The sequence below is a fragment of the Quercus lobata genome, chromosome 4, assembly GCF_001633185.2.
Source record: "Quercus lobata isolate SW786 chromosome 4, ValleyOak3.0 Primary Assembly, whole genome shotgun sequence".
Taxonomy (NCBI): Eukaryota; Viridiplantae; Streptophyta; class Magnoliopsida; order Fagales; family Fagaceae; genus Quercus; species Quercus lobata.
This window is the reverse complement of record NC_044907.1, coordinates 32,989,739-33,012,071: the sequence shown is the minus strand read 5'-3', so window position 1 is coordinate 33,012,071 and position 22,333 is coordinate 32,989,739. Positions and strand designations below refer to the sequence as shown.

Sequence of the window (22,333 nt, the reverse complement as noted above, 5' to 3'; positions counted from 1 at the left end):
ATTTATTTTTAGTTGTGGCTAATCACAATCTCATATTTTATTATTTTATTTTAACTTGTAAGAAATTTACACGTCAATAATTGTGAAAATATTGTGAAATTTGTTGTGTCAATATAACAATATATATATATATATATATAAGCTTACATAAATATTAAAAAAAAAAAAAAAAACACAAACCGATTACTAAAAAAAAAACTTTAGGCACTGTAGCTACCGTGCCAGTTGAATAAACCAAAAGCACTGCACAATAAGTGTTGTAACATTTTTTCAAAACATTTATTTTTAATTGTGATTGGTCACAGTCTCATAGTTTACTATTTTATTTTGACTTTTAAGAAATTGACACGATAATAATTGTGAAAATATTGTGAAATTTGTTATGTTAGTATAACAATATATATATACCAGCTTACATAAATATTTAAAAGGAAAAAAAAAAAAAAAAAACACAAACCGATTACTGAGAAAAAAAAACTAGCTACAGTGCCACTTGGCACTGTAGTTACTATTCAAAACTTGGAAAAAAAGTGACTCACGAAATCAAAGCACTGTAGCTACAGTGCTTTAGTGCATTCTCGCATATCAATAATTGTGAAAATATTCTGAAATTTGTTGTGTCAGTATAACAATATATATATCAGCTTACGTAAATATTTAAAAAAAAAATACAAAATGATTACTGGAAAAAAAAACTGTAGCTAAGTGTGAAAATATTATGAAATTTGATGTGTCTGTATAACAATATATATATACTAGCTTACATAAATATTTAAAAAAAAAAAAAAAAAAAACACAAACTGATTATTGAAAAAAAAAAAAACTTTAGGCACTGTAGTTATAGTGTTGGTCAATAATTGTGAAATTTGTTGCGTCAGTATAACAATATATATACTAACTTATATAAATATTAAAAAAAAAACTTTAGGGACTGTAGCTCCTGTGCCGGTTATCTAAACCAAAAGCATTGTATATAAAGAAAAGACAAAGACAAAAAAAAAAAAAAAAAAAAAAAAAAAAAAAAAAAAAAACTCACGACACTAAAGCATTGTTACCACTATAGTGCTTGCACAGTGCAAACTGAGCGTACAGTACCGAAGCATTGTAGCGGCATAGCCGCTTTTTATATGTGAGAAAATTAATTTTTAGAAACTCTTCTACACTCTTACCAACAGCAGCAGAATGCAATTATTGGCGTAAAATGTAATACAATCTGATGTTAAAGTGAAAAGAGAGGATAAAGCTTTAGGGAAATAAAGAACTCTAGATCGGTTCTGAAACAACGTTTGGACTTTGGAGCATCCAAAAGGTGAAGTACAAAAGTAGAACTTTTTAGAAAGGAAATAATAACACAAACAAAATTTATTGACAATTTTAAAGTCAACACTTGCAATGCCAAACTTCCAACTAATATGATAATATTTCAGAAACAAAACTTAAATATGCCTGAACACAAAAGGCCTAAGGAAATTCATGACAGTTACCACAAGGACTATGATCCCAACAACAGTTGCCGTTCCTCTCCAAATATCTCGAAAATAAACAGTTTTCAAGGATTCCATATTTTTATTCCACCAGTTGCGGTAGTACTTATTAAGATCTTCAGCAACATCATGGTAATAGGATTTTTCTTCCACAATTTCTTGGCCAAGTTTGTTAACCATCTCGGCAACTGCTTTATTGCTACCTAATGAGTGAACTATAATCCCCTCCTCAACAAGCAACTCCACGTCATCTTTACTATTGATAAGAAAATCCAATAGCAAGATATAATTGCATATGTAAGCTTTATCTGGATAATGACACTGCTCGAGGGCCATGAGATTTCGAAAAAGGTCTTCAGTTTTGTTATCTACCACAAAGTGTGGGATTACCAAGCGAGTTTGCATACTCTCCAGGAAAGGAATTTTTTTCAAGCATGGTAAGCACTGCAAGAGCCATGAGCAATTGAAACATGGAAATATTTCCAACAATTTATTACCTTTTTGGATTGCTACTTGAAGTAAGTCTCTATTGACTCTTTTTTTTTCTTTTTCTTTCCTATTTTGGAATATCAATCCTGCCATATCCAGCTTTGTTGCACTATGTCGATGTTCAATAGGATCTCCAGGTTTCCGGTTGGGTGGGTGGAAGAAATATCTATGCAAATCAGTGAAATGTTTTACTTTCTTCTCATCGCATATTTTCTCCTCGCTGATAAAAAAGTACTTACAAGCAAGCGTAAGAAAAGAATCTTGATAGCCTGTAGCAAAATGTTGATATAACTCATCAAGTATAAAAAATGGAACCTGATTCTCGAGTAATATCAAGTCTTGCCTTATACCATCCTTTAGCCATGGTTTACTTAGTATATAATCCTTTCCTTCTTCCTTAGCTTCAGTACTCCTCAAGAAAAGCTCGATGATAAAGATAGAATCCAGGAGAATCATATCCACAAAATTTTTCCCTTCAGGTAGAGTGATCTCTTCAGCATAACAACGGCGGATCTTATCTTTGTTTTTTTCGACGATCTTTTCAAAATCATCTCTGATTTTCTTAGTTCGAGAAAAGAATATATTGAAATATCTTTTTTTCAGAGTTTCCATGATCTTCATGTCCTCCGGTTCCTCCCTGCTGTGATGAACAGGGCCTATTAAAATAAGCTTTGGAGTGTAGGCTGCATTCTTTACATTGCGAAGTCTTTTGGGGACCTTGTAGATGCAACAATCCGGGTCCCAATTAGGCTCCCTAAATAGTGATATGTCAAGGATAGTCTCTTCTGCGTAACTGGTAGGCATGGCAATCTTTTCCTAGTGACAAAAAACAACAATCATTAGCACTAGAATACAATCACCAACTTCAAAACTTATTCCGAGAGGCACCATTTGCAGCCAATTCAGTTGAAATTGAAACCAAAAAGAGTTTAGATCTAATAATTTAGAGGGTGTCAAGGAAATCTTACATAAAATATAAATGGAAAAGTTGAGAGAAAAGTTAACCAAGAATCCAAATTAGATTCTAATTGCACCCCAATTTTAATCTGTGTATCAATTATGTTTGCATGCAGATTCATGTATTTAAACTTATAAAATATAAATAAGAATTTTGTAGCTCAACTATCACAATCTAATATTTTCAATGGAAATATTCATGATTCAAATTTTCCAAAACTCCGACTATCAATGTATCCAAAAAATCTTAGAAAATATGTAGGCATCACAATTATTTCATGAGAAATTCTGTGACAGCATAATTACAACATGAATAAGTGATGATATGTGGACTATCTTGTGCTAAGAAATGTAAAGAGTCCAAAAAATCTTCAATAAATAAGTAACTTCAATATTAGGAAGCTACAAAATCGCGTTAGTATAAGAGAATTATTCACCTAATATTATTATTATTATTATTATTATTATTATTATTTTGAGAATAAATCAATAACATAGTGTGCATGTGTCAGACAATGTTTAGACAAATGTCCTTACACAATGAAATATTCGTATTTTCTATAATACAGTTTATAATTATTTTTTGAAGAAATAAATGTTATTTTTCTACCATTTATTTTTTGGAAATTAATCAAGCATTTTTCCTCCTATTCTAATTAATTTTCTTTTTGTATAAATACGAAAGATTTACATTTGTAACATTGGCTCCATAATGATTGATCTTTATCATTAGACTATAACGTCAATTGGTTTTTTTCCATTAAGTAGGCACCTACTATTATTAAACTATTTGTGTTACTATTATACATGTGAAGGGCTAAAAAAAATAAATAAATAAATAAATAAACAAACCAAAAAATGGTCTCACAGGCTCAACCAAACTTAACACAACTTTACCACATATCAAATTAACACAACCCACAATACAGCAGCAATGAAAGAAGACAGTGTGCAAGAGAGGCCAAAAAAATAAAAACAAAAAGCAACAACAACAACAAGAAGACAACGTGCAAGAGAGAAAGAGGGGAAAAAAAAAAGAGAAGAAGCAGAGAGCGTGCGGGAGAAAGAGGCAAAAAATAAAGAGAAAGAAAGAAGAAGAAGAGGAAGAAAGAAGAATAACAAAGTGCAAGAAGGGGAAAAAAGAAAAATCATGCCGCATAGAGAATGAAAGAAAGAATATTATGTTTTCTTGTCACTTTAGTGGGTCCCACGATTTTCTAATTATTTACAACAATGTCATTGGGCAACATTGTTTGATAATTGAAAATTGGTATGAGAAGCTTTCTAAATTCTTTAACTACTCTATAAAAAAATTCATACCAAACATATTGTTTAAACACATATACCAAACAGACTCTTAAACTTTTGAGACAAGTGAATTCTATAAAACACTCATTCCTTACCACACCAAGCTCGCAAGGCTAGGTACTTTGCATTATGCTCCTTCATGGTGGTGTAACAGAAACCAGATGCATCCTATGTGTGGAGATGCATCCTTGAAGCTGAATATATCATAGTCAAAAGATCGAGTTGCTGGAGAATCGGGAGCGAAAATCATTTCAAATATGGGGGAGGAGGAGGGGACAACTAACTACTAGCAACCACTACCTACAAAGTTGCTCATAACAAGAGTTTTGTAAATTAATTGACACTTCTCCATGCACAAAGTAGTTGGGGGTTTAGTAGTATAGGTGAAAAATTGTTCGAATTGCAGAATTAGTAGTATATTGCAGTTATCTCAAAAAAAAAAAAAAATTGTTACATCTAATGGTAGCTTTTTCTATCTTTTTCCTCACCATATATATATATATATATATATATATATAGACTTGCTCACCACCACTAGCTTTGTTACAAGAAGCACAAGTTAGTGCCCTAATAGATGATGGAGCAAGGATATGATCTAGTGATGAAATCCTTACCACATATGGCAGAAACAATACTTAATACACCATAAACTCAAGATTTTCATGTCTATAATTAATTGTAAATAGTTTAGGACGTCATTTCTATAATTTTAAATTTATGTTTTTAACTCAAAATTGAGGTTAGGTATTTTACGGGTCGGGTCAACAAATTCTGACCCGTTTTGCCATATTTATATGCTACTCGCCCTCACATAATGGGGAAAAAAAATTGTACTTTATTTGTTTCGAGAATATTTTTATTCTCCAGTTAAAAATATTTTGAATTGAAAATATATTCTAAAAAACTTCTTATTTTCTAGTGTTAGGTTGCATTCTTAAGAATGCTCATCAAAATATTTTCCGAAGCTTGACTTCTATAGAAAGCCACCGTAAAAAAGGACATCAATATTACGACAAATCCAGTTTAAATCAAATACCCTAATAGATGAGGTGGGTGGTTGGTGGAGAGGGGAGGGATGGTCGAAAAAGTAGAGACAGTAGCTAAGCAACTGACTGCCTGCCAGAGTAGGGGGGGGGGGGGGTTGGTTTGGACAAATTTTCTTGATAATTCAAAAATATTTTTGGTTTATAATTATCAAATTAAGTTGATATTTGGAGTTTCTATATAATTCTTATCTAGTATTTTTCCTTCTTATATTCTAGGGTGTCATGCTCATATATTATATTGAAGTGACTGAACTAATCTACATTCCAAAGAGAAAAAAAAAATGCATCTCCTAAAACTTTTTTTTATTTTTTATTTGAGATTAGCGTCTCCTAATACTTGTTAGAGGAAGTTAATTAGTTGAGTGCAAAAACCACATTAGAAAGTATAAACTATAAAATATAATTAACCAACCTTAAAATGTATATTTTTTTAATTAAAATTATTAAATATGAACTCAATTAAATTACTAAATTATAAAAAATAAGAAATAAGAAATAAACTAGATTATCAGTATTTGGCGAACTTTATATTGTAGAAAAAAATTAAAGTGAAGCGATGTACTAAAAAACCATGCAAATTCTGTTTGAACAGAAAGGATGGAGAAAAGAACCTGCAAATTGTGCTTGAAAGAAAAAACTAGCAGAATATGATAGAGATCATGTCCAACGAAGCAAGGCTAAGACTATTTGATTCTCTCTCTTCTCACTCATAGCTTAAACTCACTCATCTAAGAAACAATCTTCTACTTCTGTACACTTCATAGCAATTCTCAAAACCTTCTTGCCCTCCTATTTATTGAGTGAAACCCCCAACCCTTATTTTCTCTACGTCATAACCATGACGTCTTTTCTGACAAACATACAACTGTCGCATTTACTTGTCATTACTTTGTGCATTATTGGTCACAACTAACAATCACCATTGCTATTGCCTTTTTTAACTCAGGGCAACAATTATTAAGGTTGTCACTATTCAACTTCACAAGCTGGCCTGTGAAAACAAACAGTCAAGATGGAGGGCCACACCCCATAAATGATTAACATTGTCTTGACTTTGTTTTTAGTCTTTGTGACGAGAAATATGATCCACACACACATGACCTGATTGTTTTTTAGTAAACATCACATGACCTCATTCACTTACATCTTAATCACAGAGAATGGTAGCTAGAAGCAGGACCCCGGTGCGACCTATAAGAGAAATATGCACGTTGCATTATGGATGCGTTTGGTTGGGTGTTAAAAAGTCGGTGATTAAAAATATGAAGGAAAAAAAGTGAGTAATAGAAAAGATCTTAATTTTTACTCATGATTCTTGGTTTCTGGGATGAAAAGTTGAGGACCAGTAAATTCTCTTTTTTTTTATTAAAAAAATGTAGTTTGCGAAAATTTATTTGCATACCACTATTAGATTAAAAAAAAAAGTAATGAAATATTTTTATTAGAAAGTTATGTGCGGATAAGCATTTCATTAACGAAAGAAAAACAAAGTATAAAAACCTGCAAATGATGAGGAAAAAAACCAAAATAGATGAACACAAATAAAAAATAAAAATAAAAAATCCTATATGAGAAGCAGTAGAAAAGGACAAAAATGGAAGAAGAAAAAGACAAAAGCTAAAATAAAGCAAGTTTATATATTATGTATAATTTTAAATTTCAAAAAATAGCAATTTAAACAATTGGTTGATGACATAACTATTAATCTTTAATTTTCTAAAAATTTTACAAGCACGGAGGATATAAAAAAAAAATAAAAATGTAATCCAATGGTAGAATTCTCAAAATTCATTTCCAATAAAAAGATATTGAGTAAGGTTGTAGCCATAATTTTAAAAACCAGAATGAACTGGCCGGTCCAACCGATTCAACTGTGAATCGGCCATTAATCCAGTCCGGTTATGACAAATAACTGAAAAAGAGCTAAAAACCGAAAATAATTGAAAACTATCCGGTTCAACTATAAAACTGGAAACCAGTATGGTTGAATTGGTTTTGTAAAATTGTTTAAAGAGATTTGCAATGGAGCTTTTTTTGAAATCTTCTTTTTTCTCAGATTTGTTGATAGTGAGGGCAGATTGTTGCAATAAAGTATTTTTTTTCTTAAGATTGGCTATGCTTGAGAGAGAGAAAATGATTGAATATTCATGCTTGGCATTGAAATTAGTATTTTGGAGTGGTATCTACATATCTTTAGTGAGAGAGAGAAATGAGAGGAACCAATGATGGTATTGTAGAGATAAATAATTGATCTAACTTCCTAAGATAGAGAGGAAGATAAGGATTTTGTGGAGGCCAGAAGACTGAAAAATAAAGAGTTTTTGATCATAAGTAAGTAAAGTGGGGAGTGCCGGAATGGAGTGCTAGATTTACGAGATGTATTAAAAAAATAAAAAATAAATAAAAAAGAGTAAACGGGTGGCTAAGAGTGGCGGAGTGGGAAAGTGGATTTTTAAAGAGCCATAACTCATAAGTCAGTGACTTGTCTAGTCATCTCACTTTGGGTTTTTTTTTTTTTTTAATTTTCTTGGTTAAATAAATAGTTAATGTTATATTATTATATTTATATAAACTAAAAGATGAAACTGAAATACTAAGGGGTGTTTGGCACAAGCACTTAAAAATTGAAAACATGTGTGAAAATATATGTTGGTAAAAAAGTATATGAAAATACATGTAATATTGTTTAAAAACAGAAAACATATATTTGAGTGGGTGTTCCAAATAGAACCTAAATAGTTTATTCTTTGTCAACCATTACTAACAAGAAAAGAAAGGTGGTATGGAGAAAAAACACTTTTTCTAATTTTTATATTTTCTTAATATAAGATTTTAAAGAAAAATTATTTTAATATTCTAATTATATTAATTATAACGTCATTGGTTCAACCATCGGTCCAATCCCGGTCGGACCATAAAACCGATAATCAGTCTCTTTGGTTCTTTGTCCGTTTCGGTTTTTAAAACCATGGTTGTAGCTAAATTTTGTCATTTCTCTCCAATTTCCTTACCCCCTAAAATTATCCCAACTAAACAGCTCCTAAGAGATGCATGCACACATGAAATACGCATTTAGTTTCACATGCCTGCAACATGACAAGCTCTATTGTGAGTGAATATGTACCATAAGTACACCAAGTTAGAATTATTGAAGTAATTAGGTACTCAATCCACCTACCCTTCCTCTACTATTTTTATTTATCGAAAAAAATCAACAAACGTAATCAGGTATACAAGTTGATGCAAAATTTATTGTGACAACCAGGGCCGGCTCAAGGCCTAGGCAAGTTAGGCCTAGGCCTAAGGCCCCACCAAAAAAAAAAAATTTTCCTTGGAAAAAAAGGCTCAACTTTTCATAGTTAAAGGCCTAAATTTTTATAAAATTATATATATTTTCTAAAGGTTGTAGAATTTTTTTTTATTAGTGATGTACAAATTTTACTATTGGCTTACAAATTGCCATGTTAATAATCACAAAAATGTGATAAAAACATTCATTAGTTAAATTGATGAAGTTCATCAATGAGAGACAATATCACATTATATTTTGAACATTTTATAGTGCTTTTAATTAGCGCATTTTTCTTTTTCATTTCTATTAAGACTCTCAAAGTATAAGACCAATAGAACCTTAACTCAATTGAAACCCTAAAATATTTCAAAAAGATGTTGCAAATGTGTTAAATCATCAATTATAAATTAATTTCCCCTAATAGTTTGAGACTTTGATTTTTGTAAATTAATATCCTACAAAACCGTACACCAAATAATATCTATCTCTCATTCTCTCTCTTAAAATCAAAATATAAAATTAAAAATTCGATTACAACTTTATTTAACTATGCATCATCTTATATCCAAAATAAAGTATCTTTTTCGTTCACAATATATTTTTATTTCTTTTTATTAATATTTATAATTCAACTATGATATTCAATTCACTATATGAAATTAACATTAGTCCAGTTGGTATTATTTATGTATTTAATGTATCAAATTAACTTTAATTTGATTAGTATTAAATAATTTTGTTTAATTAATATTTACATATTAAAGGCCCCGCATAAATTTTTCGCCTTAGGCCTCAAATTATGTTGGGCCGCCCTTGGTGACAACAATATGTTTTTTAATCCAATAGTTATAATAATGGGAGAAGGGCATGAGGGAAACAAAAAATGGTGTGACTCCAACAAAAAACAAAAACTTAACATATTGGTAATTTCGAAACCAACTACAAGCAATGCCATGCAAACTTACAACTAGTTGACAATATCACAATAAAAATAATTAAATATTAATCTTGAGGAAAAAAGGCCTAAGGAAATTCAAGATAGTTACAAGCAGGACTATTGTCCCTATAAAAGTTGCAGTGCCTCACCAAATATCACCAATAATATTGTTCTCAAGGATCCCATATTACGATTGCAATTGTTGGCATAGTACCGATTAAGCTGTTGAGCGAGTTCTAGGTAACAGGATCCTTTTGTTAACGATAATGGCAACTGCTTTATTGCTACCTAACTTGTTAACAATAATCCCTTTCTCAACAAGCAACTCCACATCTTCTCTAGTGTTGATAAGAAAATCCAATAGCACCATATAATTGCATATGTAAGCTTCAAATGAATAGTGGCACTGTTCCAAGGCCATGAGATTTTTGAAAATGCCTTCAGTTTCGTCATGTACCTCCAAGCGTGGGACTTCTAAGAAAGTTTGAGTATTCACCAAGCACCGAAAGCGTTTCAAGAACGGTAAGCAACGCAAGAGCCATGAGCAAGAGCCTATTTGATTAACAGGTTACCTTCTCCCTTATTGAATAATAAGACTCCTTTTGAACTCTTGTTTCATAAACCAACTTCCTATGACCATTTAAGGGTCTTTGGTTATGAGTGTTTTGCATCCACTATTGCAGCAACCAGAACTAAGTTTGATCCTAGGTCTAGAAGGTGTGTCTTCCTTGGTTATCCTTTTAATGTCAAAGGATATAAAGTTTTTGATTTGTCTTCTCATTCTGTCTTCATTTCAAGGGATGTCACCTTTCATGAATCTATTTTTCCTTACAAAACTTCCATTTCCAATTCCACTCCACCTATTGAATCTTCTGTTCCTTTGCTTTGTACTTTTCTCTTCCCTTTGATGATATTATTTCTCCTTCTTCTCATTCTGCTATTCCAACTTCTGTTTCTTCTAATCTAGAAGACACCATTTTTCAAATCCATCATGAGCTTGATGATGATTTCCTGCATGATGTTTCTGTTGAGCCTCCAAAGCCTCTTAATGATCCTATTCCCATTAGACAATCCACTAGAGCTCACAAAAGGCCTTCCTATCTTGAAGATTACTATTGTAACATGGTTGTTTCATCTCCCACTGCTTCTGTTCTCCAATCAGGTACTTCTCACCCCTTGTCTTCTTACCTTTCATATTATTCCCTCTCTTCTTCCTATAAAACCATTTGTTGTTCTATATCTTCCATTGTTAAACCTACCCACTATTATCAAGCAGTTACTGACCTTAAATGGCAGGATGCAATGGATGCTGAAATAGCAGCTCCAGAGGCCAATAACACCTGGACCTAGACTACCGTACCTACTGGCAAGAAGCCTATAGGATGTAAGTGGGTTTACAAGGTCAAATACAAGTCTGATGGCTCTGTGGAGAGGTATAAGGCACGAATTGTTGCCAAGGGTTTTACTCAGAACGAGGGTGTTGATTACACTGAAACATTCTCACTAGTAGCCAAGATGGTTTTTGTTAAATATCTATTGGCAGTGGCTGTAGTTAAGGGTTGGTTCCTTGCTTAACTTGATGTCAACAATGCTTTTCTCCATGGGGATTTAACTGAGGAGGTTTATATGGCTATTCCACCAAGGTTTCATAGCCAGGGGGAGCAGGTTTGTAGGTTAAACAAGTCTCTTTATGGACTTAAGCAAACCTCTAGGCAGTGGTTTGCTAAGTTCTCTACAACCTTAATTCAAGACTTGGGTTTTACCCAATCTAAGGCTGATTATTCTCTGTTTACTAGGCAGAAGGATAAATCTTTCTTACTCATATTGATTTATGTGGATGATGTGTTAGTAGCTAGTGACAACAAAGATGAAATAGCAGAATTCAAGTTGTTACTGGATCAAAGGTTCAAACTGAAGGATTTGGGAGACTTGAAATATTTTCTTAGACTTGAAGTTGCTAGATCAGACCAAGGTATAGCTTTATCTCAAAGGAAATATTTTCTTGAGCTGCTGAATAATGCAGGATATCTAGGGTATAAGCCAGCAAAGACACCAATGGAGAAAAATCTTAAGTTGAGTAAGTATGAGGGAGAGGAACTTAAGGATCCTAGTTTGTATTGAAGGATGATTGGCAGATTGTTGTATCTGACTATTACCAGGGCAGACATTACTTATGCAGTTCATAGGTTGAGTCAATACATGGCTAAGCCTAGAAAGCCTCATTTGGATGCTATGTACAGGGTCTTACAATATCTGAAAAATGAACCAGGGAAAGGCATTTTGTTTTCTTCAAAATCAGAACTACATGTGAAGGGATTTGCAGATTTTGATTGGGCAACGTGTCTTGACACAAGAAGGTTAGTGACTAGCTATAGCATATTCATTGGTGATTCATTAGTTTCATGGAAATCAAAGAAGCAGTGCACAGTCTCAAGATCTTCAGCAGAGGCAGAGAATAGGGTCATGGCTGTGGTAACATGTGAGATAGTCTAGTTGTTGTATTTTCTAAGAGATATTGGAGTTCAACACAATAGAGAGGCTTTACTTTTCTATGACAATTAGGCTACATTGCACATTGGATCAAATCCAATGTTCCATGAAAGGACTAAGCATATAGAGATTGATTGTCATATAGTGAGGGACAAGGTGCTTGAAAAGGTTATCAAGTTGATCCATGTTAGAACACATTGTCAATTAGCTGATTTACTAACCAAAGCACTCAACTTCAATCAATTTTCAACTTTGATTTGCAAAATTGGGATGGTTAATATTCATTCTGCAGTTTCCCTTAAGAGGGAGTATCAAAATGTAAAGCATGAGAAGCATAAAGGCTTGACAGAATTAGCAACAAGGCAAAACTGCAAAATTGAAGAAAGAAAAGACAAGCAAGAGTTAATCGACAAGTAGCTTACGATGTTAAAGTTGTATGTAGTTTTAGTGTGTATTTATTGATTCTAGAAGTTAGTTAAGACATGTGAGAATGGTAGTTACTATGTGGATTCACACGTGTAGAGTTGTTAGTCAGTTATTAAGCTACTCTCTTTGTATATAATGTGTACATTTTTCTTTTGGTTGAATATACAATTGAGGAAGTTCTTTTCCCTATTTTCTGCTAAAAGGCCCATCACTCACAGTAGACCTCAAGAAGTGCTCAATGATAAAGATTGAATCCAATACAACCATTTTCACAAAATCTTCGCTACTGATATCGAAGATCTCTTCATAACAATGATGATAATCAGGGTCGAAGCCACGTTGGGGCTTGGGGGGGCCATGGCCCCCCCTAACTTTTTGAATTCTCCATTAGAGCTAGTAAAAAAATAAAAAATAAAATAAAAAACTAAAATTACATGTAAATTTATTCACGCCCCCCCCCCCCCCCCAAATTTTATAATTGACTCTCTTAAAATTTAAAATTGGCATCTAAAATTTTTGAACTATTCCAATAAATGTAAAACATTGTGAAATTATTGTGGACGTACCACTTTTCAAATTAAAGTGGCAAAAAAAACCAAAGGAAAAAAATAAATGAATTTGGTACAAAAAGCCTAACAAAAAAAAAAAAAAATCTTCATTGGCCCATTCCTCAGCCCGTAACTCTCCAAATATTAGCAAACCCCCAAATCTCCTTTTAACATTTTCCAAATCAAAAAACAAAAAAACAAAAACAAAACAAATCTGTATCATATAGCTATTTTGTTATTTTTGTGTGCATCCACGAATGTTGTTTCCTCGGCTCTAGGCTCTTGCTCCAATTAATTGCAATGGCAACCATTAGTATCTCTCTCTGTTTTTTCTATTATGTACTGTCATTCTTTTTTATTACCAGTTATGTTTTGGGGGAAGATATAGTAAAGCTACTAGCTAAATGCGTGGTTAAAAAGAAAGTAGCTTTTTATGTGTTGTAGAGCACTCAAAAAATGTGGCGGAAGGTGAATTGATGTTTATGTATTTGTTTATAATATATTATTATGTTATATATAAAAATGGTATGGTTGAGTTTATAACTTAAATTGTGTGTGTGTGTGTGTGTGTGTGTGTGTGTGTGTGTGTGTGTGTGTGTGTGTGTGTGTGTGTGTGTGTGTGTAATAATAATTGTAAGGACACGGTTGAATCCTAGGCCCAAAAATGTAAAGGATCTAGGCCCAAAGAACCCAATACAATGAATTTGTAGAGAGTGGGTTTGAAATCTAGGTTCTAATTGATTGGGTTGTAATTACAGTGGATCCAAATGACCATAAAGTAAAAATAGACTGGTTGTATCTAATGAAAATCGTCCTCGGCACAATCTGAGGAGATCTATTCTTGTATATATTTTTGAAGTTGGTTACAAGTATTGTTCTTATTGCTGCAGTAATTCTTTCTTAATTCTCCGATCTCCAATTTTTAGGATCTTCTCTCTGTTTTATACCATCTTCTTCCTTTAATCTCTACCCTCCACATGTAGAGTAGATTGTTGGTGTTGATCCTTGTCCCATTGGCACTTTCCTGAAGTCTCTCGTAGTAGCTGTAAGGATGAAAATTACTATTTAGATATCATTTCCTCATTAATGCGGCTAGAGAGTTAATTACAGAGCATTCAATGTGGTGGTAGCGGCTTTCTCTTAAATATTTCTTAGTCCTCATCTGTCCCGTACCTTCTGAATGTGTATGCTTACCAGTAGAATTTCTTGGAATGTTGCCTTGGATGACAGACCATAGTTTCGGACCTCGGCTTTGACCAACCGAGGTGGCATCCCTCCTTGGACCACTTTCCTAGACTCTTAGGACCATACCTCACCTCTTCATTCACTAAAGCGAACTCCTTTGACAGTGTTTCCCTTTCCTCGGACTACCTAATGTCCTTGGATTGGGCCCTCAGCCTAGCATATACATAGATACACACTACTGGGTGGTAGCCCTTCGAAATTCTCCTCTCTGGCTCCTCGGGAAGAAAGGAGGATTTTGATATTACCACAATTACCTCGTGCTTATCATACCTCACCTCTGTCAGCACAGGTGCTTTTTAACTACCCAATGCATGTTCCTGACACTTCGGCATCCGAGACACGCCTTCATTAAATTTCTACGGTGCCATGTTCCCCACCTTCTACGGCACGATGTGGATCCAATGGCTGAGGATTTTATGGGAAACCGAGCAGGAATTTTCCCACTTGTTGCCCTTTCTTTGATATAAATACTATCTTAACACTTCATTCACTTCACTTTAGCACTCATACACTGAACTTGCGCACTTATTCACCTCACTCGTGCCTTCACAAATACCAAAAGCTAGTTTGAAGAGAGTTTTCTTCTTCGCGTAAGTCTTTATAAACCTTTCCATTTATTTTCCCATCTACTTTTCTTTTCTTTGTGTCCTTTTCTCCTCCTTGGCCCTTCTATTTTCTCTTTATCTTCTTAGTACCCTCTTAGTACCTTCCATCCTTTCTCAGGAATGGGTAGATTTGTCTACTTGGTAGACTCCACAGAGAATATAAAGAGCTTTAAAGCTCAATATAGAATCCCACCAGGAGTCTTCATTAGGTATTATAAGGAAGGGGAATGGCACGAGAAAAGGCAAGAGGGAGAAGTGGTAATCCCAATGATTGCCTTTATAGAAGGTGGGATGAGAATCCCCATGGGCATCGTCACTAAGGACTACCTTAGGGCTCATAAATTAGCTCCCACCCAATGTGCCCAAACATGTTTAGGATTTTAGGGAGTGTAGACACCCTCAATGAAAAAATGGGCTTAGGGCTTACTCACCATGATGTCAAATGGGTCTATAACCTCCAACACCTAACAGGGCAAGGTTACTACCTAAAAACTAGGTACCCCAAGATTAGGCTCATTTCGTGCCTTCTTGAGTCCAATAAAGGCATGAACAAGGACTTTTTTATCGTGCCAAGAGAGTGGCACAATGGCCTCTCCTGCCCAACAAGAGAAGAAAAACCAAGTGGGGTTTTAGGTCAAGGCTTATTATTTGAAAATTTCCTCCCTTTCCCTTGATATGTTCTCTACCCAGTTGTCTAGGTTTATACTTTGTAATTGAATGGTTTCCTCTAATTTGTGCTATTTTTGCTGACGATGTTTTTTGTTTTCCAAATGGTCTTGCAGATTAGAACGTCGCCATTCCAAAATTCAATCTAATCAATGAGCAGAGCCTAGACAAGATTCTTAAAGCCAAGGTGTTCGTTCACAGTGACGATCAGCTCAGGGCAATACACATAATCCTCTGCTACACACCTATCTCCACAAGTTTCCAAGCGCCGAAATGCATAATCAAAGTAAGGGATCCGCACCTGCATCGGATAAATGTTGTTGTTCCCAGCTTCCTCACCGCTGACCCTATTCTAAAAGGCATCCTAAAAATAGCCTTGCCATCCTAAGGCACTGTCAAGGAGGAGGCAACCTCATCCCAACCTTCAACTAAGGAAGAGGAAGGGATCGTTGAAGTTTCTAACTCTAAAGACGACTTTGAAGTCTTCAACCGACCCTCATCTCCTAAAATCCCATCTGGCGACCTTAGCCACCCTCTTCCCGCGCAAGCAAGCCAGGCCTAAGAAGACTCGCCCCTACCAGAAGATATGGGGATACAACGCAAGCCCAAGGCTGGTCTTCTAGCAGTTATGGAGTCCCAAACTGGGGATAAAGTGCTCGAGAAGGCCACCCAAGCCAAGCTTCCCCCTCTTCCACCCACTCAAACTCTCTAGGCTGATCTTGCTGATCATAAAAGGAAGAGGGATCAGAAAAGCCAGGAGGCGGCAGAAGGAGGGAAAGGCCCCTTAGCCAAGGAGACCGAGCCCAGAGAGGAGCCAAGCAGGCCAGGGTGACACAGACCTTGGTGGATAGGAGGGGTGATTCCCAAGTTGGGACCCCTGCCTGGACCCTTGCCATAGTCTTGGATGGGGCGCCCTTGCCTGCCAATGCTTCTATAAGAAACTTCCAGCAAGGGAAGTCCGGCTTTACTCCTGCCTGAAGATATGGCCGAGTGGCAGTCAATGAGGAAGCACGAGGTCTTCCTTAGTTTAAAGAGAGACCTCACTCTAGTTAGTCCACCTACTATCCTTTTTTTCCTATTATCCTAGCAACATTCACTTTTATACTTGTACTTACACTTTGTTGATTTTTTTTTTTTTTTAAAGGCTGTCCAAGCTACCCATAGAGCTAAGGAAATAATAAACTCCTCTCACTACATGATGAAGGACGAAGAAGCAAGACACATCACTGCCGTGGAGGCCTTCATGGTGGCAGACAAAAAGTCCCAAGAGCTCACCACCAAAATGACTAAGTCCCAAGTCCCAAGTCCCAATTATTATTATTATTATTATTGTAGGGGCAAGGGCCCAGGATCGTGTATCGGGCTTCGGGCTTTATCCGAGGGCACAAATGGGTCCAAGAAGAAACAAATAATTACGAGATATTCCCAGACTAGGTTCCATTAGCACAGAGCAAATGAAGGGTCATCCGAGGAATACATCCTCCTCAGACCTAATAGATAGGGTTCAAAATATATAATCCAACAATTAAAGTGACCGTCCAGGAAGCCTCAATGACGTAAACGTACTTCGCGGACACATGAGAAGGAAGAAAACCTGAAAATATCTAAGAGAAGCCTGTCACCACCACATTAAATACACTACAGCTACTTTTCTGGCTACATTTATGTAAAGAAGACCTCTGAACAGTGTTACCTTGGCTACCGCAACTCACAAAGAGCTAGAGAGGGTGTCTGATGTGACAAGCACTCAAGTAGAGCTTCGGATGATCAACAAGTGGAGGGTGAAGATTATTCAAAGGAGGATATATAAGGTGAAGGACCCTTTCATGAAAGGGAGAGGGCGGAAGAGAGAGAAAAGATAGAAAAGCAATCTAAACCATTATTATATTCTGAAGTGATCATTATATCAAGAGTTAACCTCCTCGGATTTAAAGTATATTGATATCTATTGATATCAACATCCTTGGCTCGTATTTGAACGCCATGCAATTCAATACTAACCGTTGTCCAATTCATTAGAATCTAGTTCTTTGACCCATTTCTCTACAAATTCATTGTATTAGGCTCATTGGACCAAGACTCCATACAGTTTGGGCTTATACCGCAAATTGTGACCCTACAATTATTATTATTATTATTATTATTCCGAGACTTGTAATTAGTTTCCCTTTTATAATAAGTTTAAGGTTTAAGGATATTTATAAATTTTTGTTTCATGGAAATGAGATATAGCTTCATTTAGTTATTTGCATAAGTGGTAGCACAATTACTGTACCCCACACGATTGGCAACAAAACAAGTTAAATCTACTAAGTCTATAATCCCAACAAAGTGTACCCTTAATCTCAAAAATACACATAATTGTAAAGCATTTATTCATATCAGGCTCTACCTAGTTTTCCACTTATCAATAAGTAAGGAACTAGGGATGAGAATCAGTTTTTAAACAAATCATAGTTATACTTTCAAATACTTTAAGTGATACTCATGAGTGTTCATTTGATCATGTCATTATAACAAAGATTTTTGCCACTTAGCATGGCCAGTCCAACTTGATACTTAGAGAAATAATAGAAAGTATGAACTTGCCCAAGGCATGTGGTTCGAGGAACCAAGCATAACTAGGGTTTTGTTTAACACTTAGGAAAATAACTTAAAATATCAATTTACCTAAGGTATATGGTTCGAGGAGCCAGGCATGACCAAGGTTTTGTTTGATACTTAGCAGATGTAAATGGAAGTATTAATTTACCCAAAGCATGTGGTCCAAGGAGCCAAACATAACTAAGGTTCTATTTAACATTTAGAAAAATAACTTAAAATATAAATTTACCTAAGGTATGTTGTCCGAGGAGTCAGGCATGACCAAAGTTCTATTTGATACTTAGCAGATGTAAATGGAAATATTAATTTACCCAAAGTATGTGGTCTGAGGAGCTAAATATAACTAAGGTTCTGTTTAACACATAGAAAAATAACTTAAAATATCAATTTACCCAAGGTATGTGGTCCGAGGAGCTAGGCATGACCAAGGTTCTGTTTGATACTTAGAAAAATTATAGAAAATATCAATTTACCCAAGGTATATAGTCCAAGGAGCTAGGCATGACCAAGGTTCTATTTGATACTTAGAAAAATGATAGAAAATATCAATTTACCCAAGGTAAATGGTCCAAGGAGCTAGGCATGACCAAGGTTCTATTTGATACTTAGAAAAATGATAGAAAATATCAATTTACCCAAGGTATATGGTCCAAGGAACCATGCATGACCAAGGTTCTGTTTGATATTCAGATAAATAATAGAACGCATGACGCATAATGTAATAAACCAAAATATGGTAAAGAAAGTTTTCATTAATAGTAATACCTTCTCAGGTTGTTTACATTCTAGGAGCATGGTACAACATTTTCATTTAGATCTTCAAGACAATATACACCTATTCCAGCCACTGACTTGATGCGAAATGGCCCTTTCCAATTGGGCCCTAACTTTCCCCATGCTGGGTTCTTGGCAGTACCCAAAACCTTTCTTAATACCAGGTCTCCAGGTGCTAATGGCCTTAGTTTTACGTTGGCATCATACCCTTACTTGAGCTTATGTTGATAATACACTAGTTGGACCATGACACTTTCTCTTCGCTCTTCAATTAAGTCTAAGCTTTTCCCTAACAGCTCATCATTGTTGCTCGGAGTGAAAGAACTCATTCTTAGTGTTAGGAATCCAATCTCCAGAGGAATAATCGCTTCGGCTCCATGAGTCATTGAAAAGGGTGTCTCCTCTGTTAGCCTACAAGGTGTAGTCTAATATGTCCATAGGATATGTGATAGCTCTTCCACCTATTTTCCCTTTAAGTCATCTAGTCTCTTCTTGAGTCCATTCACTATCACCTTATTTACAGTCTCGACCTGTCCATTCCCCTGTGGATAAGCCAGGGTAGAATACCTATTGGTAATACTTAGGTCACAACAGTTTCTTCTGAAGGCTTTACTATCAAACTAAAGTCCATTGTCCAAGATGAGTGTATGAGGGATGCCAAACCGAGTGACAATGTTTTTCCAAACAAATCTCTTGGCATCCATATCCTTGATATTTGCCAATGGTTCAGCTTTAACCCACTTGGTGAAGTATCCGTGCCGACCAACAATCATCTCTTATTCCCTACTACCTTAGGGAAAGGTCCAATAATATCCAAGCCTCATTGAGCAAATGGCCAAAGGCTAGACAGAGGATTAAGGACTCCCCTTGGTTTATGAATGTTTGGGGGAAATCTTTGGCATGGATCGCATTTCTTCACATACTCTTGTGCTTCCCTTTGCATATTTGGCCACCAATATCCCCAGGTGAGGGCCCTGTTAGATAAGGATTTGCCTCCAATATGGCTTCCATAAATCCCTTCATGTAACTCTTCAAGGAATAGCTCCACAGCCTCAGGGTGCATGCACAGCAAATATGGTCTAGAAAAGAAGTGCTTGTACATATTTTGGTCATCGGATAGCCAAAACCAAGGAGCCTTTCTCCACACCTTGTTAGCCTCAGACTTCCCTTCGAGCAAGATATCCTCTTTAAGGAATAGTACAATAGAATCCATCCAACTAGTTCCCACTCTAACATGATGAACATGGACCATCACTTTTCCCATTTCTGTAGGTTTACACAAGCCTTTCACAAGGATAACTCAATGTAAATCTCATGCCAAAGAGGTTGCAAGTGTGGCAAGAGAGTCAGCATGTGTATTTCTGCTTCTAGGGATCTACAATAAAGTGAAAGACTCAAAGCTTGACTACAAGTGTCTAACCTAATTCAAGTATTCCTACATTCTCACATCCCTGGCCTCTAACTCTCCCTTTACCTGGCCAACAACCAACCTTGAATATGAGTATATCTCCACTGTTTTTCCTCCCATTCTCTAAACCATGGTCATCCCTATCAACAAAGCCTCATATTCGGCCTCATTGTTTGTGGCCAAGAAGCCTAGTCTTAAGGATTTCTCGATAATAATCTTCTTAAGAGATATCAGAGCTGGCCCCACTCCAGATCCTCTTTAATTTACTGTACCATCCACGTATACCCTCCAGGATAAAGGTTCTCGTCAGGAGATCACACCAACTAATTTTCCATCCATGTTCTGCTTTTCAACTTTCTCTTCCAAGAAGGATTCAGCGAACTCAGCCATTAAATCTCAAGAACTTGACCCTTGATAGAGGTGCGAGGCATGTACCTGATATCAAAAGCCCCTAGGATTGTCCCTTACTTGGCAATCCTTCCGATGTAATCAACACTCCGAAGAAGCGATTTAAGTGAAAGTTGAGTTAAGACAACAATTATGTGGGATTTGAAATAGTAAGGGAGCTTACGGGTAGCATGTATGACCCCCAAAATGGCTTTTTCCAGCGGCAAGTAATGCACCTCGGCCTTATACAGTGATTTGCTCACATAGTAAACTGGCCTCTACACACCACCATTAACCCACACCAACACCAAGCTCATCGCATGAGAAGCCACCATGATGTAAGCAAACAAAACCTCATCCACCTCAGGTCCGGAAATAATGGGTGGTCGAAATAGGTATTCCTTCAGCTACTGGTAGGCCAGGACACACTCCTCGGTCCATTCAAATCCCTTCCACTAGTTCAACAACGGGAAGAAAGACCTACACCTGTCTGCTAACTGAGAAATGAATTGGTTTAAAGCAGCAATCATCCCTGTCAACATCTGTACCTCTTTGGGATTCTAAGGTGGCTGTGAACTATTAATTGCTTTAATTTGGTCAGGGTTGACTTCAATTCCGCGGTGAGTGACCAGGTACCCTAAGAACTTTCCTAAACCAACACCAAAAGAACACTTAGAAGCATTAAGGAGCAGCTTGTGTTTTCTTAATATCTCAAAGATATTGTTAAGATTGTTAACATGCTCAGACTCTAACTTATTGTTTACCACCATATCATTTATATAAACCTTAATGTTTTTTCCTAGCTGTGGCTCAAACATCCTAGTCATCATTCTCTGATAGGTAGATCCCACATTCTTTAAACCAAAGGGCATCACTTGTAGTGCTAATTCCCAATAGGAGTAATAAAAGCTGTCTTCTCTTAATCATCCAAAGTCAAAGGTATCTGGTGGTACCCTAGAAAGGCATCCAAAAAGCTCATCCGCAGATGACCTATTGTGGCATCCACTAACTGATCTATTCGAGTCATAAGGAAAGGATCCTTAGGGCAAGCTTTATTCAAATCTATGAAGTCTATACATACCCGCCACTTCCCATTCTTCTTTTTTACTACCATTGTATTGGCCAACCACTTAGGGTAGAAGACTTCCTTAATAGCTCCAACCTGCTTAAACTTGTTCACTTCCTTCTTGACAACATCAAAATGCTCTTTAGATGAGCATCGAAGTGGTTGCTTCTTAAGAAGGACAGTCGGGTTGAAATTTAGATGATGGCAAATGAAGTCTGGATCCACCTAAAGAGCTTCATAAGCATTCCATGCGAACACATCATATTCCTTTTTAGAAACATGATCAGCTCCTCCTTCTCCTGAGGAGGCAGTTGAGTTTCGACCCGAAAAAACTTCTCTAGATCACCATCTATAACAATTTCCTCTAGCTTCTCGCACTTTGCCCTTTCCTACACCACATCCGTAGACAGGATTGGGATCCTTAACTGCTATAAGCCCCCCTCAACGGAGGCCAAGAACTCAACTCTGGTCTGATGCATAATTGTAGATACCAAGCACTGCCTAGTCATAGATTGGCTCCCAATTAGTTCCTCAATCTGGTCCCCAAACAGATACTCAACTTTCAAATGCAAGGTGGAAGAGACAGCTCCCAAGGCATGGA

General features: G+C 35.8%; 1 protein-coding gene across 4 annotated transcripts; it reads right to left on the bottom strand.

Annotated features, from left to right (window-relative positions):
- Window positions 1-1,315: 1,315 nt before the first annotated feature.
- On the bottom strand, window positions 1,316-6,178 carry LOC115987495 (UPF0481 protein At3g47200-like). Of its 4 annotated transcripts, none has more exons than XM_031111069.1 (3): window positions 5,896-6,178; window positions 4,334-4,406; window positions 1,316-2,789 (listed from the first exon to the last, which is right to left on the bottom strand). In XM_031111069.1, the coding sequence occupies exon 3, from the start codon at window positions 2,775-2,777 to the stop codon at window positions 1,437-1,439; it is 1,341 nt and encodes a 446-aa protein (XP_030966929.1). In that variant the 5' UTR covers window positions 2,778-2,789; window positions 4,334-4,406; window positions 5,896-6,178; the 3' UTR covers window positions 1,316-1,436. The 4 variants fall into 4 exon arrangements, with proteins under 4 accessions (XP_030966929.1, XP_030966928.1, XP_030966927.1 ...); XM_031111068.1 differs by having other exon boundaries at window positions 4,334-4,463; window positions 5,896-6,177; XM_031111067.1 differs by having other exon boundaries at window positions 4,334-4,432; window positions 5,896-6,177.
- Between the last annotated feature and the right edge of the window lie 16,155 nt (window positions 6,179-22,333).

What these genes read in the sequence shown, in the direction of transcription:
- LOC115987495 (XM_031111069.1), bottom strand. Translation starts at nt 2,777, where the DNA reads ATGCCTACCAGTTACGCAGAAGAGACTATCCTTGACATATCACTATTT.